Source organism: Pan paniscus, chromosome 1 (assembly GCF_029289425.2).
Source record: "Pan paniscus chromosome 1, NHGRI_mPanPan1-v2.0_pri, whole genome shotgun sequence".
NCBI classification, from domain to species: Eukaryota; Metazoa; Chordata; class Mammalia; order Primates; family Hominidae; genus Pan; species Pan paniscus.
Window position 1 is genome coordinate 116,654,284 of NC_073249.2, and position 18,155 is coordinate 116,672,438.

Sequence of the window (18,155 nt, forward strand, 5' to 3'; positions counted from 1 at the left end):
TATAGCACTGTTCATTCTAAATAAGTTTTGTTCCTTTTATCAAATCAGAATGGGAAAAAGTATATTAAGAGACTTCTTCCTCACCACTACCACTTTTGCAATTTCTGAGCATCGCCAGTAGTGATGGGGTGAAAAGAAGGGGGCAGGTCTTGACCATTATTTAAAAGCAGGGGCTGAGGGAGGGAGGTGTCTAAGAGAAAGCACATCTGTCATTCAAATGAATGGGTGGATGGTACCAATAGAAAAAACTGAAAAGAGTAGGCATAGGATAAGGGAAATATGAGTTTATGTTTGGACAAGTTGACCAGAAGTTATAAAGATATGGTAGACAATTAGGAGTCTGAAGCTCTCGGGAAAGCAGAATGGAAACCACAGTTAATTGTTTGAGTGTTAAGTGCCAAATATTAAGTACTTTATCAGAACTTTCTCAATTAATCTTCACAGTCTTATGAGCTAGGTAATATTTTCATCCCCAATGCCGCCTCCCCCATCATAAAAGCGGAAGCTTAACCCATGTGACGTGCGAAGTTGTTTGCCCAAGGTCACGCCCCAGTAGGAAGAACAGCCTGGATGCAAGTTAAGGCAGACTGATTGCAGAACCCTGTTCAGCTACACCACCATAAGTATGCAGGTGGTAATTAAAACCTTGAGAGTAAATGATTGTCCAGGGAGCAGGTATCAAGCGAGATGAGTACAGAACTGTAACAGGCAGGCTGAGAAAGTGGAATTAATGAAGGGGAACCTAAGGCTTTGTGGTTCTTTTATTATTATTAATTTTGAGACAAGGTCTCACTGTCGCCCAGGCTGGAGTGCAGTAGTGTGATCGCTACTCACTGTACCCTCGACCTCCCAGGTTCAGGTGATCCTCCCACCTCACCCTCCCAGGTAGCTGGGACTACAGGTGTTATACCACTATGCCCAGCTAATTTTTTGTACTTTTTGTAGAGACGGGGTTTCGCCATGTTGCCCAGGCTGGTCTTGAACTCCTGGGCTCAAGCGATCCACCCACCTCGGCCTCCCAAAGTACTAGGATTATAGGCAGGAGCCTCCATGCCCAGCTGGTTTTGTGGTTCATAAGCAATGCATGGCCAGGTTGAAAGCAGAAGTGGCCTTGAAAAGCCAACGCTACCAAACCCCTGGAGACAGAGAGTACACCTGGGCTTTACGAGTGAATGCAAACCCTGGCTAGGTTCCCCTCTAGACCCCTGTGGGATAAAGCATGACTGTTACTTAAAAACGGAAAGAAGGAATAGCACTTAACAGCCTCCCGGCTAACTAGAATTCTGAGAAATAAAAGTTAATACTCCACAGAAAGAAAACCTCATCTCCAAAGCAGCAATTCTAGTGGAGTACAGGTAAGGAAGATTAGGTGGGGCAGAAAGAAAAGGATGGGGCCCCTGGCCCAACCTTAAGATGGCCACAAATCCCAGTTAATCCAAAATTAAGCACCCCTTTTCACTCTTGAGTGTCTCAATTTGGATGATACATTTTATGGTCAACCTATTTCTATATCAAGTGAAGGAAGGTACTCAGCTCAGCAGCAGAGTTAAATCAAAACTAATCTAAGAACTGACAGGAATAATTATTCCTCTTTTGGACAAACACTTTTCTCCCACAAAGGTAACTGGAATTAGCTGTCTTTAACAGATGCTACTGAGGGCAGTAAAAGAGTGCCAGGTCTAGAGTCAGTCTAATCTGGGTTCAAATCTCAGTTCCAGTACCCCTATTTTAAGCAACTTTTTACCTCTCTAAACTTCAATTTCCTGATCTTGGAACTGCTGTTGCAAAGTTATAACTGAGAAAATTATTACAGTGACAGAGATCTGACCTAACCAACTCCATCTTGCTTCTAACTTCCAAGATGTCCTTGTTCATTCCCATGTGTAGGCTGAACTAACTTTGGGGGAAACTTAGTTGATAGCTTAACTTTGAAAGAGAAACTAACAGCCCTTTCCAAAAAAAAAAAAAAAAAAACCTCCTTTTAACACCCCTTTCCAAAAAAAAAAAACAAAACACTTCCTTCCTGCCTGGGGACTAGATTGCCTTTGTAGGACTAACACATTAGCCATAAGATTAGAAATTATGGTTTAGGAGTCATACAGCTGGAGGCCACAAGACTGACCCTCCCCAAATTGCTCGGGGGATAACATCACTATTGTGAAACCTAAGATCAGTGCTTGAGATAATTTGCAGACCCTGCATTTGATGGATCAGCTGGCACCACCCAGATTAATAAACTGGCTCATCTGGTTGTGGGTCCCCCTCCACCCTTCCACCCAGAAGTGACTCAGCGCAAAAGGGCAGCTTTGATAGAATTTCATCTCTGACCCAACCAATCAGCACTCCCAACTCACTGGCCTCCCACCCACCAAATTATCCTTAAAAACTCTGATCCCCAAAAGCTCGGGGAAACTGATTGGTCTAATAAACTCCAGTCTCTTGCACAATGGGCTCTGTGGGAATAACTCTTTCTCTATTGCAATTCCTGTCTTGATGAATCAGCTGTATCTAGGCAGCAGGCAAGATGAACCCACTGGGTGGTTTATTTGGTATAAATTATTTGGTACACAACATTGGCATGCCTATTCCAAAGCCATGAAATGAGGATTAAATGAGATGTTTCCATTTAAAATGCTTAGCTACTTTAAAAGGAATGACTTCCCCCATAAAATATAAGATGTATAATGAGGCTGAACCAATAAGGCAAACTGGTAAATAGTAGTAAGCTGAGGGAATCATAACTTCTAGTAGCTGTAATTGCCTCTGTAATGGCTCACTTACCACCTGAGTTGGACTCTGGTCTGCTTTGATTTAGGTGAATGTGTTTGTGATGGGGATGACCAAGACTTTTGCAATTTTCTTTGTGGTCTTTCAAGAAGAGTTTGAAGGCACCTCAGAGCAAATTGGTTGGATTGGATCCATCATGTCATCTCTTCGTTTTTGTGCAGGTATAAGGCTGGCAATAAGCTTGCTGTCTAAGGAGAAGAACCACAAAGGGCAATTCCAAGATTCCTATTCAAGACTGAATAGGAATTCAGTTTCTAAAATTAAGGTTCATTTACTGATATGTAACGCTGAGAAAGTAAGGAATTGCAATATTTAGCTTCCACTTGACTTAGTAACAAAGTTGGGAGAATCAGCATTCAAACAAAGAAAGCTGAAGAATTATTAAATGCCATGATTCAGTATTTCATGCATTGCCTTTCCAGTCTGTTAATGCCTTAATATAGGTTCAATGAGTAAGGCCCTCAACCTGGAAGTTAGGCCATGAAGTTCTAGTTATCTAAGTATATTCAAAACAATTTTATTTATTTATTTATTTTTTTGAGACACAGTCTCTGTTGCCCAGGTTGGAGTGCAGTGGTGCTATCTCGGCTCACTGCAACCTCTGCCTCCCAGGTTCAAGCAACTCTCCTGCTTCAGCCTCCCAAGTAGCTGGGATTACAGGCGCCTGCCACCATGCCTGGCTAATTTTTGTATTTTTAGTAGAGATGGGGTTTCACCATGTTGGCCAGGCTGGTCTCAAACTCCAGACCTCAGGTGATCTGCCCACCTTGGCCTCCCAAAGTATGGGATTAAAGAGCCATGGCATCCAGCCTCAGAACAAATTATAGAACCAATTTCTTCTCCTTTTATTTGGAGCTGTAACAGGGTGGAAGAGCAGATAAGTGATTCAACCTTATTCTAGTCATTGACCACTAGATGCAATCTTTTTGTAGAGGTTCTATAATGCATTTCAAATCATCTCCCCTCCAAACCTTACTTACAATCAACATTTCCTTTTAAACTCCCCTTCCAAAAACTAAAATAGTGTGGGACTAGTGATATTAAGAAACCCGATATGAAAATCTTTTTTGAAGAATACGTAATACTTCAAAGTAAACAGTCCTCTTGCTTTCCTTGTCATTCATTTAAATCGCCATCAGAGGATAAGGGATGCCAGATCATTATTTACCTAAGAATTGCCTTTCTTTCTTCTCTTAAGGTCCCCTGGTTGCTATTATTTGTGACATACTTGGAGAGAAAACTACCTCCATTCTTGGGGCTTTCCTTGTTACTGGTGGATATCTGATCAGCAGCTGGGCCACAAGTATTCCTTTTCTTTGTGTGACTATGGGACTTCTACCTGGTGAGTCCATTGTAATTATGTGACCATAGAAGGCCAGGAGTGGTGGCTCACACTTGTAATCCTAGCACTTTGGGAGGCCAAAGTGGGTGGATCGCTTGAGTCCAGTTCGAGACCAGCCTGGGCAACATGGTGAAACCCCATCTCTACTAAAAATACAAAAATTAGCCAGGCCAGTGGTGGCACATGCCTGTAGTCCCAGCTGTTTGGGAAGCTGAGGTGGGAGGATTGCTTGAGCCCAGGAAGCTGAGGCTGTTGTGAGCCGAGATTGTGCCACTGCACTCCAGTCTGGGTGACAAAGTGAGACCCTGTCTCAAAATATGTGTGTGTGTGTGTGTCTGTGTGTGTGTGTATATATATATATATATATATGCATCCATCCATAGAAGATAGAAGATGGAACAGGACTCTTCCCTTCTACTGTTTCTGGGTCCAAAAGGCCTAGCTGTATTATCTCGGATCCAGGAGATTATCTTTTCTGTTACCAAGCCACTTAATGTGAGAGTGATTCTAAACTATTACGTTTTTCTTTTAGGTTTGGGTTCTGCTTTCTTATACCAAGTGGCTGCTGTGGTAACTACCAAATACTTCAAAAAACGATTGGCTCTTTCTACAGCTATTGCCCGTTCTGGGATGGGACTGACTTTTCTTTTGGCACCCTTTACGAAATTCCTGATAGATCTGTATGACTGGACAGGTACGTCATTCTAAGTTTATTTACTATCAACTGTGCAAGATTTAGCGTTCAGCTTTCTCCCTTTGAGAAATGGAAGTTAAGACTTTCAGAGCAATCGATTTCACAAGGTATTGCAAGAGAGGAAATGAGCATAATTTCTAAAGTAAACATGCTTCTCTTCCCTGGAGAATACATACGCAAAAGAGATCTTGAAATACTTGCAGGCTTTGCCAGCTCACACAAGCAACTCAGAATTCACCATAGGGCTCAATGTCTGAGGAGATGGAGGGCATTCCGTGCAGCTGGAAACAGCTTGCAGTAAAAGCGATACTTCTGGGGAAATAAGGCTTCCCCCTTCCCCCCCCACCCCGCCCCCGCCCCATCAAAAACCCTCACTTTTCCCATTTTCCCTTTAAGACAAGTATCTGCATTTAAAAAAACTCCTCCCCCATCGGACTCACTGAAATAGATAAAAAAGAAACAAATACTTTGGTAAAAAGAGTATGTTCCTTAATAGTTTATGTAATGTCAACTATAAATTTTCACAAATGAATAAAAAATGATTCATCTCACAATTTTCTTTGTAACTAAGACATCTGGATTAAAATAATCCTAAACTACTGGAAAAAATACATGTATATGTGTGTATTCATATGCCTATTGCTATCTACATGGCAGTTTTGTTGAATCTTTCCTAACTATTCAGTAGTCTCATGGTGAATGGGACCAGCTGACAAATCCATGATAGGATAGCAGAACCTATAGCCCATTCTATCTTTAGAAGCACCATACAAATCATAGCTTTGATCAGGACATGCTGAATGCAAGCAACTATTCAGCTCCAAAGGCAAGATTAGCATCTGTCATCTTTTAAGGAAGATCTAAAAAATGTCATGGGATGAAAGGCTATCCATGCCTTCCTCCCTCCCCCTGCTTTTTTTTTTTTTTTTTTTTTTTTTTGAGACAGGCTCTCCCGCTTTGTCATTCAGGCTGGAGTGCTGTGGCATGATACCGGCTCACTGCAACCTCCACCTCCCAGGCTAAGCGATCCTCCCACCTCAGCCTCCCAAGTAACTGGGACTACAGGTGCACACCACCACATCAATTAATTTTTTTGCATTTTTTGTAGAGACAGGTTTTCACCATGTTGCCCAGGCTGGTCCTGAACTCCTGGGCTCAAGTGATCTGCCTGCCTCAGCCTCCCAAAATGCTAGGACTACAGGTATGAGCCATAGCACCTGGCCAGCTGTCCCCTCTTCTAAGGCTGTTTCCAAATGATTTCTTTCATCTTATTCTATTTTTTCTGTACCTAAATCTGTACTCTCACTTCAGGATATTTAAATTTTCTATTTAATTTTTTAGCATTTGAAACACTCTCCTCTCCCTCCAAAAACTTGCCCCCCCTACCCCCCTTAACACAAATAACCACCATCTCTCCTTTTATCCCATCTATTGGTGCAGCTTTCTGGTTTTCTATCTCCAAAGCACTACATTATTACATGGATACAGCAGTGTATATGACTAATAAGTCAAATCGGAGACAAAGTAATGTTTTCAAGAATTAATGGGCTATGCCAGTGGGGCCTCTTCTGAGCCTATGAACACAAAACAGTATTGTGAACTGAAAGGCTATTTTTAATTGCTCAATCTCTCCCTCCTATTTAGGTGCCCTTATATTATTTGGAGCTATCGCATTGAATTTGGTGCCTTCTAGTATGCTCTTAAGACCCATCCATATCAAAAGTGAGAACAATTCTGGTATTAAAGATAAAGGCAGCAGTTTGTCTGCACATGGTCCAGAGGCACATGCAACAGAAACACACTGCCATGAGACAGAAGAGTCTACCATCAAGGACAGTACTACGCAGAAGGCTGGACTACCTAGCAAAAATTTAACAGTCTCACAAAATCAAAGTGAAGAGTTCTACAATGGGCCTAACAGGAACAGACTATTATTAAAGAGTGATGAAGAAAGTGATAAGGTTATTTCGTGGAGCTGCAAACAACTGTTTGACATTTCTCTCTTTAGAAATCCTTTCTTCTACATATTTACTTGGTCTTTTCTCCTCAGTCAGTTAGCATACTTCATCCCTACCTTTCACCTGGTAGCCAGAGCCAAAACACTGGGGATTGACATCATGGATGCCTCTTACCTTGTTTCTGTAGCAGGTAAGAAAGCCTACATCAGCCTCCTACCCAAAAGGAAAGATCAACTTAATTTTACAAGTTTATTACATTTTAATAAAAAGCTAAAGAAAAACAAAAGAGGAATTGTAGAAGGGCCAGAGAAAGTAAAATTTTTGAGGCTAGATGGAGCACCTGGGCATTTCCCAGGAAGAGATCTCTGTCACTGCACACAGGCTCCCCTACTAGACAGTGGACCCTAAATCAAGTCTTATTCATCTTCATATAACAGTGTTTGACACAGTAGACATTATTTATTGGGTAAATGCGGAAATTTCAAAAAGCTGATGCTCAATGGCAATAGCCACTATAAGGAACAGAAAACCCCAGGTAGACAGCACAGTGCAGTGGCTCAAGGATTGGTTCTGGAGCAAGACTTCCCTGGCTCAACCTCCTGCTCTGTATTTCTTAACTGTGGGAACTTCAGCAAGTTACTTTGCTTCATGGTGCCTTCATTTCCTCATCTGTAATATAGGGATAATAGTATCTACCCTCATAAGATTGTCAGGATCAAAAAAGCAATGCATGTAGAGTTTAGAATAGTGCCTGGCCTGTAGTAAGCATTCAATAATGTTTTATTATTTGTAGCTAAGGAATTTTCCCCTTGAACTCATAGTAAAACAGATAAATATGACTTTTAAGGCTAGTCACTTATGGATTGTCTGATATTTAAAATAAGTTAAAATGTAAATTAAAAGTAAAAACAACTGGCCAGGCGTGGTGGCTCACGCCTGTAATCCCAGCACTTTGGGAGGCCGAGGCAGGTGGATCATGAGGCCAGGAGATCAAGACCATCCTAGCTAACGTGGTGAAACCCCATCTCTACTAAAAATATAAAAAATTAGCCGGGCGTGGTTGCGGGCGCCTGTAGTAGCAGCTATTCAGGAGGCTGAGGCAGGAGAATGGCATGAACCCGGGAGGCGGAGCTTGCAGTGAGCCGAGAATGCACCACTGCAGTCCAGCCTGGGTGACAAAGCGTGACTCCGTTTCAAAAAATAATAATAAAATAAAAATAAATAAATAAATAAAAACAACTATTTTAGTTGACTACTCATAAAACTGTTTAAAGACAGAATGCTTGATCTAGAAGAGGGATTTGGCCAGGTGCAGTGGTCCAAAATACAATCTCCCATTTCCAAACTTCCTACATATTTTCAAATTAAGCATAAACTTTGGAGGACTTAATTCCTAAAACTTCATATGCAATTATGAGTCCCAACATCTCCTTTTTTAACAGAAGACTTATTTATACTCCAATCTTCTACAATATGACTTCCCCAAGACACTGACCTGAAGGTCTATTTGTCTTTTAGAAACTTCATTTTCTCACTTGCAGGACCTCTTAGACGAAGAGACTGCATGGCCTTCTGTGCCCAGGGTCCTCTGTAACCAGGGATTACCACTGTAGTGACGTAAGCTTTCCAAACACAATCAGAAAAAAACACTAACTACATGGGTCTTCTACACTACTCTAGCGGAGACTTTTTTGCTATTTTATTAAATGTATTTGGAATAGGTAAGTATATAATAGAGCTTACTGGTACACAAATCAAATCATTTTTTTCCTTACATATCCTGGCCTCAGGATGAGATCATATTACTTGGGAAATGATGCTGTATGCATTCACATTTTTCAAAGGGACCAGGAAAATAAAAAGATTTCAATATTGTTCCAGGTATCCTTGAGACGGTCAGTCAGATTATTTCTGGATGGGTTGCTGATCAAAACTGGATTAAGAAGTATCATTACCACAAGTCTTACCTCATCCTCTGCGGCATCACTAACCTGCTTGCTCCTTTAGCCACCACATTTCCACTACTTATGACCTACACCATCTGCTTTGCCATCTTTGCTGGTGGTTACCTGGCATTGATACTGCCTGTACTGGTGAGTAGACACACTCATTAACATTGTTAAACCATTTAGTAAAAGCAAGTATCAGTAACAATCTCCCCAAAATACGTATTTTGTATTAATTTTGTAACTTAAAAAATCATTTCAAAGACCTTAGAAACTCTGCAGCTATATCCTGTCCAGTTACTCATCTTGTGTGTGAGCGGGGAGGAATGGTGAGAGGACTATCCACATGGGACAGGAATAAAATTAAAGCAAAAAAGGGATCAGCAGGATTCCTTTTTACTTATCAGTCTCCTAGATTAGGATTGTGTTCACTTCTCTCCTTCAGCTCCAGAAACTTGTTTGGCTCCTTTTAAGACACAATCTTAAAGAAAAGATCCCTGAGAACACTTCAAGAGAAAAAAGGATTTCCTGACCAGTGTGGTTTCTCTCTTGAAGTTATTGCCTTGGTCCTGTGTACTTTCACAGGGCCATTGTTTTATACTTCCTCTCCATTTTTACCCTAAACTGACGCAAAGTCCTCGACCCAGATGGAACCAAAATACTTATACAAACACTTCAGTGTTCTGGGAACCCCTGGGAGTCTCATGGGTTCTCCTTAGAACCAGGTCCTAAACATGCTGGAACAGATTTCCTAGAAAACTTCTGTTCTATCAATATTAGCGTAAGTGCTACAGGATATTATATGAAGTGCAGGCAAAAATCAAGCTTCCTAAAGCTGAAATTAACTCCTTGTGATATCTGATTACTTACAAACCAATGGTTGATACTTAGCCTTAGGGGATTCAAGAATATCACCGTCTGGCCGGGCGTGGTGGCTCACACCTGTAATCCCAGCACTTTGGGAGGCAGAGGCAGGTGGATCGCTTGAGCTCAGGAGTTGGAGACCAGCCTGGGCAACATGGTGAAACTCCGTCTCTACAAAAAAATAAAAAAATTAGCCAGGTGTGGTGGCACGCACCTGTGGTCCCAGCTACTTGGAAGTAACTGGGAGGATCACTTGAGCCTGGGAGGTGGAGGTTGCAGTGAGCCAAGATCACACCACTGCACTCCACTCTGGGTGACAGAGTGAAACCCTGTCTCAAAAAGAATATCACTATTAATTCATATTGTAAATATCATTTCCTAATAAGAGAAAAGCAGCAAGGTTTGGGGAAGAAAAAGTACCCATGAACCACCTAAAAAATTAAAATGAAAATAAAAACTTGTGTTCTTACTAATAAACTGAAAACACTGCCTGCCTAGCATTTACTGTTCGCTATTAGACCTCAGCTCTTTCGCAATATTGGGGGCAAAAAGCCAACCAACTCACCCCAGAAGTCACACTGTTCATAGCTTGAGATGATATAAATAGTATTTGTCCCTTTTAGGCATAGGTCTCTATAGAATTTCACCCTTAATATGGCTAACACTGAATTCTAATTCCTACAGGTTGATCTGTGTAGGAATTCTACAGTAAACAGGTTTTTGGGACTTGCCAGTTTCTTTGCTGGGATGGCTGTCCTTTCTGGACCACCTATAGCAGGTAACACCTTCACCACATTCTGAACAAATTTCAATAGCAATAAAAGGGAAAAACTGATCCAGGATTAATGGTAACATGTAATGACGGTATCAGGTTAAAAGAAACAGATTATTTCTGCTTTTCCTGTATCTACTCACTCCACCACCAATGCAGGAAAATCTGAAGGCTCAGATTCTTGTATTATCTTAAGATGTGCCTTAAGCAGATTCTTATATTCTTGGGAGTTGTAGGGCAGACACTGGATCTATGTCTACTTGTCTGGGGAGACAATCCAGAGTTTTTTCAGAGCCTCAAAGACCCATGATGCTTTAAAAAAAAAAAAAAGGCTGGGAGCAATTGCTCACGCCTGTAATTCTAGCACTCTGGGAGGCCAAGGCGGGGGTATCACTTGAGCTGAGGGGTTCAAGACCAGCCTGGGCAACAGACAGACCTTGTCTCTATAAAATAAAAAACAAAACAAAACAAAAAAACAATGAACGACTAGCATCTTGTATCTAAACATGAGTCACTTTTATAGAGCTTGAAAGGTATAGGCCTGACACTTTTGTTCTTCTGATGTGCCATATGGATGTCCAAGATGGCCTGTTATCTGTTAAGTATCTCTCTTTGAAAAGAGGGCCCTTCAAATTGTCGGTACCAAGGATGGGAGGATACTTGGCCTAAAGGCCCCATCTCTATGGAGAGGATATTGGGGGCCGTTGGAAATTATTATATACAAGTACAGTAGACATTTGGGGAGTTCTGATATGTAAGTTAACTTTAAGATTCAAATTGTAGTTTTACATTCACTTTTTACCTAATTGGACATTCTGTACTTGCTGAATATTTAATCTAATACTATTACAAACTTGAATACTCACACAGAAGTATTTCTAGGGAACAGACCTAAACTTTAGTTTCTCACACACCACAGGTTCTCAATGTATTTCAGTGTACAAATTACTATGACATTTCTAATCATCCACATAAAGGAACTTAGCCTAAAACTTACTTTTGCTTCTTTTAGTCCTGAAGTAAGACAGAAGGGAGTTAATCTTGTCCTACTATCATTTTTTTAAAAATTAAGTTTCATAATGATGTTAAGTTTATACCTCTTAAGACTGAGAAAGGGGCCAGGCGCAGTGGCTCACGCCTGTAATCCCAGCACTTTGGGAGGTCCAAGTGGGTGGATCACCTGAGGTCAGGAGTTCGAGACCAGCCTGGCCACCATGGTGAAACCTGGTCTCTACTAAAAATACAAAAATTAGCCGAGTGTAATGGCAGATGCCTATAATCCCAGCTAACTTGGGAGGCTGAGGCAGGAGAATTGCTTGAACCCGGGGGACAGAGGTTGCAGTGAGCCGACTTCACTTTGCACCACTTCACTCCAGCCTGGGCAACAGAGCGAGACTTCATCTCAGAAAAAGTAAATATTAAAAGAAGGAGACTATAAACTAAGGATAACAAGAATTGTTACTGAGAGGGCCTGGCAATAGTAGCTCACGCCTATAATCCCAGCACTTAGGGAGGCCAAGGTGGGAGGATTGTGTGAGTCCAGGAGTTCCAGACCAGCCTGGACAAGATAGTGAGGCACCATCTCTACAAAAAAATTTTAAAAATCAGCCAGGTGTGATGGTGCATACCTGTAGTCCCAGCTACACGGCAGGCTGAGGCCGGAGGATTGCTTGAGCCCAGGAATGAGTGCAGTGAGCCTTGATCATGCCACTGCACTCTAGCCTGGGTGACAGAGTGAGACCCCATCTCAAAAAAAAAAAAAAAAAAATTATTACTGGGAACAAAAAATATGCCAATAGCTGAGGTTCAATTAAGGCATACTTATTCTAAAGAAAAAATTTACATAAATATGCAACCAACTCTCTTATTTGCATTTATGAACACACCCCTTCCCATGCTATCTAACACTTAGCCTACGTTTCATACCTGGAAAGCAGGCTAGAATTATAAAGTAAAGCCCAGAATTTTTATATAGGGACTAGTAAAAGGAGGCCAAATACCAGAAGTACCTTGCACAACTACTCTATGGCTAGTACCCAGGACAGTGAGATACAGAAAACAGAGCTCAAACACAGTTTGCTGATGCATTTTTTTCAATCTTGATCCTTCTTCATTGGCTGTCCCAGTAGTGCCTTGGAATTTTTCAAGCCTATTGGGCCAAAAGTACAAGGAAGTAACAAATACAAGGGCATAGAATATCTTACTCAAATGAAAAAGACAAGCAACAAAACTATAACATGTTTAATGTCCTATGTGTCTTTGTATACTTCTTAAAATAAAATGTTTAAATAGTTCAATACTCGAGAAGACAAGTCAAGTTTCTGAAGACCATTACCTGAAAAGAAAAAGCTACAGGTATATATGTGAGTTCTGAAATAAATTTCTTGGGTCATGATCTCATTGTTTTTATGAAAAAAGATAGACTACCACAGAGCAGATTAAAAAAGAGTATATCACTTTATTTTCAAACTTTTATTTCATACACACACACACACTTATGTAATGTAAAATATGAGATATAAAATACTTCTGTCAATGAGACAAAAAAAAGTTAACAAGCTTTTGTTAGCCCAAATCCAGTATAGCCTAGCACCATACGTGAGGATAAAAAACTCATAATATATTTTTTACCCATTAATTCAGAGACTATTACTTAGGCAGCCATACATTCTGTAAGCTCTACAAAAAAAGTCAAAGGAAGCTATAAGGTTGTTGCTAAAGCTTATGTAGAAATTTTTAGTCCAGGATGTGCTCCTAGTATCTTAAACAAGATTCTAACTGCAATGCTGTGCCATTAGCCATCTGTTGAAGAAAGAAATCACAGGAAAGCTTTGTTCCTCTAAGTCATTCCTCCGTGAAATGACAGAGGACATTACAAAGGCCATTAGATTTGTTCCTAACTTCTGACTCCAGCAGCAACTACCAAAGAAACATCAGAAATGTTGATGTACAGATCAACTCAGTTCTTGCAGGTGTAGGCAGAACTGAGTCTTTAATTGAATCAAAAGTCTTTAATTGAATTTACTGGTGATGAAACATTAAATTCTCAACCAAACTTAGATCTTCAGAACTGTATGAGATTCCCATTTTTTACTTACCTAAATCTGTTATTACCAAATTGCAAAAGTTGAAACTCCTATAAAAGAGTATAGGCATTTTTAATTAGGAATCTAACAAAAGTAAAACTTTTCATAATAATCTTCAGTCAAAACACTAGTTAAAATTGGTAACATTTCAGCCATGCTCTTGTAGATCACACAGACAAAAAAGGTAACACATTACATGAACAATATTTCTCTCCTTCCTGTATAAAAATAAAAAAGAAAACAATATTAGTTCTATGCAACATATTTTAATAATTCAAGGAAAGCAAAAATAGCACAAGAAATTCATAGAACCATATTCTTATTTTTTTTTTAATATAGAGAATACGGGCAAGAAAATTACACACCTCAATTTCTTACATTTCTTTCATGAATTTAAGAAATAATGGTAGCAACAAAATTCTTTATAAGATCTTTGCTGAAACTGAGAGATTGAAAGGATGAAAGTTAAAACTTACCGGTCCCCACACCTCCTCTGTAAGACAATGCCCTGCTCACCCACTCCACCCCAAAGTCCCTTCTTATTCCAATACTCAGTGACAATTTCAATTTTAATTAAAAAATATGGCCTGCATTAGAGTAGGTGAGTTTTAGGATTGTTCCAGGTTCCCTGACCAGGGTGGTGAGTAGACCTAAGTGTAGGCCAAATGTCACACAGCTCATCTAAACCCAACTGCTGCTTTTGGGGTTAGATGGCACCCAGAGCTACACACTGGCACAAAGATGGAAGCCTTGGAAGGCTGTGGAAAAATGAGAAGTATTGATATTTTAAGCCTTATTTCTCACAGACCCCTGTTAACAGAAGTAAACCTGCAAAAAGCAATATAAATACAAAAATAGTGCCTTGGGCAGAAAAGCAAGTATATCTAATCACATTCTCCAACACACAGGGCAGATGTAAGCTACTTACATGAAATTCCTACTCTTCCATTCAAGGCATTTGACATGAAAGCTCAAAATGCTCAAGGCTCAGTTTCATTTTAAAATAAAACCAAAGGACCATATTAGTTGCCTATAAAATAAAAACTGAATGCAGTTCCCCACTTCTCCATATTCCCCTCTTTCCCAACTGACAAATGCATACAGTATGCTAATATACATATATAATCATTTATTTAATCACAAATATCTTCTGAAAACTCCCTAAAACACTATAAGTAATTATTTGATTACTTGGTAATCAAGTGACTATCAAATAAATATTTGAAACTTAGCATTCATTCAATAACTGTCAAGCAAATCACTAGCATAGTACTGTTATACGCTATGTGGGACACACAGAAGATAAAAGTTACTCACAGTCCTCACATGACTCACCAGGTCGTGAAACATTATTCACTCTGCCACATACACTGCCAGGACTTCATACTAAGAACAGTCTAGAACCTCTACAACTGTGAATTATTAGAATCTGTATCCTTCTTCTACTTCATTAACTGAACACCTGATTAAGCCACTGTAGCCCATCACCTTATTTTCTTACCTTTAATTGAAGACATTCTGAGTTGTGGGATAATAAAATGACTTTAAAATATGTTGAAGTTTAAGTCAAGGCAGGTATTTCACGAGTATTTTTCCCCCACCAAGCCCTAGAAAAATCATTTCTAACGCCAAATAGTTGTAAGTCAATTGTACTCCAGCATATGTTAAAGTCAGCTAGCTCCTAAAGAAGTATGTCTCTCTCTATTATTTACCGATCTCATCAGCAATACCATGGAGTGAGACTGGTAATTTTGCACCAAGTCTATTTGTGTTTTATGGAAAAAGGTAAGTGCTAAAATATATATTCATTCATCTAAGCTCATCTCTGTCCCATTATCACAGAAAAGTCATCTCCTCATGAAATGATAGATCATTTCCTATCTATCCCATCCTCAATTTCAGATACAGTATTAAACAAAAATTCCATCTGGTCCTCGCTCCACTATTACCAATCCTGACCTCTAGAGTTTTATCAGTCACCTTGGCCTATCAATTGCGAATTTCTCTATGGCCTAAAATTTTACTTGGAAAACACACTCTGGAGGTTGGGGGTGAGTGGGGAGAAAGTGAGAAGGCAGAGCAAAGCCCTGTCCTCTATATGTTCTGTGGGGGGAAAAAAAGGCTAAAAAAAAGTAAATATTTTATGTATCTAGTGATTATTTTCCCCATAAACTACAAAGCCTTACAGATTTTTACTTTGATTCAGTTTTCCTAAGATTGATGAATACCTACAAAGCATCAAAAATAAATTCCAAATAGCTCTCTATTGTGGTTTAAGAAGAGGAGTTCTTCCCTTTTATAACACACTTTGCAAGGCCAAAGAATCCAGCTTCCACATCCTAATAGACACCACAATCCTTTTAATAAAAATTACAGCACAGAGCTAATACTTGAAGCATTCCTAGTAAATCTTATTGCAAATTTCTATCAAGGAAACTTTACTGAGTTCCCATCTTAAAAGGCCCTGAAATTTAAATTTGCTAAGCCAAGTTTCCCAAGATTTTTCCGATCATGGCACATATAGAAAATATTTGCACAATACACCCAAAGTAAAAGAACAAGATTGCCAATAGCCAGCTGGTGGCTCCAGTGGCCCCAGGGATGAGAGGAAAATTGTCTTTGCACACCTTGGAAATTTGCCACTATGCTACAACCCAACCACAGGAGTTCTGATTCAACTCTGACCAGTCACCTGCAGAATTTTCAACCACTTTAGAACTAGCACCAAGAAAGTTTGGAATTAAGGACCTTCTAAGTTTTTTGTTTGTTTTTTGTTTTGAGATGGAGTCTCCCTCTGTCACCCAGGCTGGAGTGCAGTGGTGCAATCTTGGCTCACTTATCCAGGTTCAAGTGATTCTCCCACCTCAGCCTCCTGAGTAGCTGGGACTACAGGCGTGTGCCACCATGCCTGGCTAATTTTTTCTATTTTTAGTAGAGATGGGATTCACCATGTTGCCCAGGCTGGTCTCGAACTACTGAGCTCAAGCAATCTGCCCACATCGGCCTCCCAAAGTGCTGGGATTACAGGTGTGAGCCACTGCACCCGGCCATGTTAAGTTTCAATAAGATGACCAATAGTAAACTTACATAGTAATCCTAATAAAAATGATTCATGACTGGGCACAGTGGCTCACGCCTGTAATCCCAGCACTTTGGGAGGCTGAGGCAGGTAGATCACGAGGTCAAGAGTTCAAGACCAGCTTGACCAACATAGTGAAACCCTGTCTCTAGTAAAAATACAAAAATTAGCTGGGCGTAGTGGTGTGCGCCTGTAATCCCAGCTACTTGGGAGGTTGGGGCAGGAGAATCGCTTAAACCCAGGAGGAGGAGGTTGCAGTGAGCCGAGATTACACCACTGCATTTCAGCCTGGGCGACAGGGCGAGACTCCATCTCAAAAAAAAAAAAAAAGATTCATAACTTAGCTTAACAATCAAGTTCTGAGATTCTGAGATGTCTGAAGGTATGAATACTTTTTAGACAGGATGCTAAATTCCTTTTGAAACATGTATGGCCTAACACATAAAATAATGTGGAATAGTTTTAAAATATTAACACTTAAAAAATGAGTTCAGAATCCTATATTAAATATCTAACTTGAATGATTATTCTTATTCCTTTTTAACTGACTGTAAAAAAACTGGTTGCACAAGTGTTTAAAGAAGCTCAGCCCAATCTTCCTATTTGTTTTAAATTATCACAGGAAACATTACTAGACATTTCTGCCTAAAACAAGTCCTATAGCCATAGATATAAGAAAAGAGTCTGGACTAGTAACTTCAAATACAATAATTATTGTTAAATAATAATTTTACTGTGCGTAAGAATCAACTGAGTGCCACCCAGGATGGAGTTATGCTTGACAGAATCCAGTGAATCTGCATTATTAACATGCATCTCAGGTAAATCTGACGCAGGTAGCCTGTAGACACCAAGGAAATGCTTACAGAGGTCTTCAGCTTAATAATTCTGCATCAGCTGCCAGTTTATTCCTCAGAGTGCTGGCTACATACAGTAATACCAGGCATAGAGTGAACATTCAGATACATGCACATTATCCTAGATTATAACTGGTATGTAATCTTGTCTTTCTCTGACGTTCACAATGCTTATGCTATGACCACAAAGGAATCTAGTCTTTTGAATGTCAACTTATGTGTGTGCTTCCATTTAAAATGGTGAGAATACAGTGGCTTCTGAACTATCAACAATACTTTCTTTTAAAAATATTTACATGGCTGGGCGCAGTGGCTCACGCCTGTAATCCCAGCACTTTGGGAGGCCGAGGCGGGCAGATCACGAGGTCAGGAGATCGAGACCATCCTGGCTAACATGGTGAAACCCTGTCTCTACTAAAAATACAAAAAATTAGCCTGGCACGGTGGCGGACGCCTATGGTCCCAGCTACTCGGGAGGCTGAGACAGGAGAATGGTGTGAATCTGGGAGGCGGAGCTGGGAGTGAGTGGAGATTGCGCCACTGCACTCCAGCCTGGGTGACAGAGTGAGATTCCTCTCAAAAAAACACAAAAATTTACTTAGAAGCATTAAACTGTTTAGGGTCCGAAGTGCATCTGAACAGATTTTTCATACTGTTACCAAAAAAATACAGAGATCTAATAAAATCAGACACTCGTTCTCTCTCCCTACATATATATATATTTTAAATTTTTGAGACAGGCTCTCCCTTTGTTGCCCAGGCTGGAGGGC

At 40.1% G+C, this 18,155-nt stretch overlaps 1 protein-coding gene across 3 annotated transcripts in view; it reads left to right on the top strand.

Moving 5' to 3' along the window:
- Positions 1-18,155, top strand: part of SLC16A4 (solute carrier family 16 member 4) — a 35,036-nt gene that overhangs the window by 5,328 nt on the left and 11,553 nt on the right. The window contains exons 3-8 of one of the 3 annotated variants that reach the window (XM_003810653.5): positions 2,816-2,948; positions 3,986-4,129; positions 4,662-4,823; positions 6,468-6,971; positions 8,663-8,874; positions 10,276-10,369. In XM_003810653.5, coding sequence (XP_003810701.1) covers positions 2,816-2,948; positions 3,986-4,129; positions 4,662-4,823; positions 6,468-6,971; positions 8,663-8,874; positions 10,276-10,369 — 1,249 coding nt within the window. The remainder of the gene's footprint in view (positions 1-2,815; positions 2,949-3,985; positions 4,130-4,661; positions 4,824-6,467; positions 6,972-8,662; positions 8,875-10,275; positions 10,370-18,155) is intronic. The other 2 variants (XM_003810656.5, XM_003810655.5) reach the window with 2 other exon arrangements.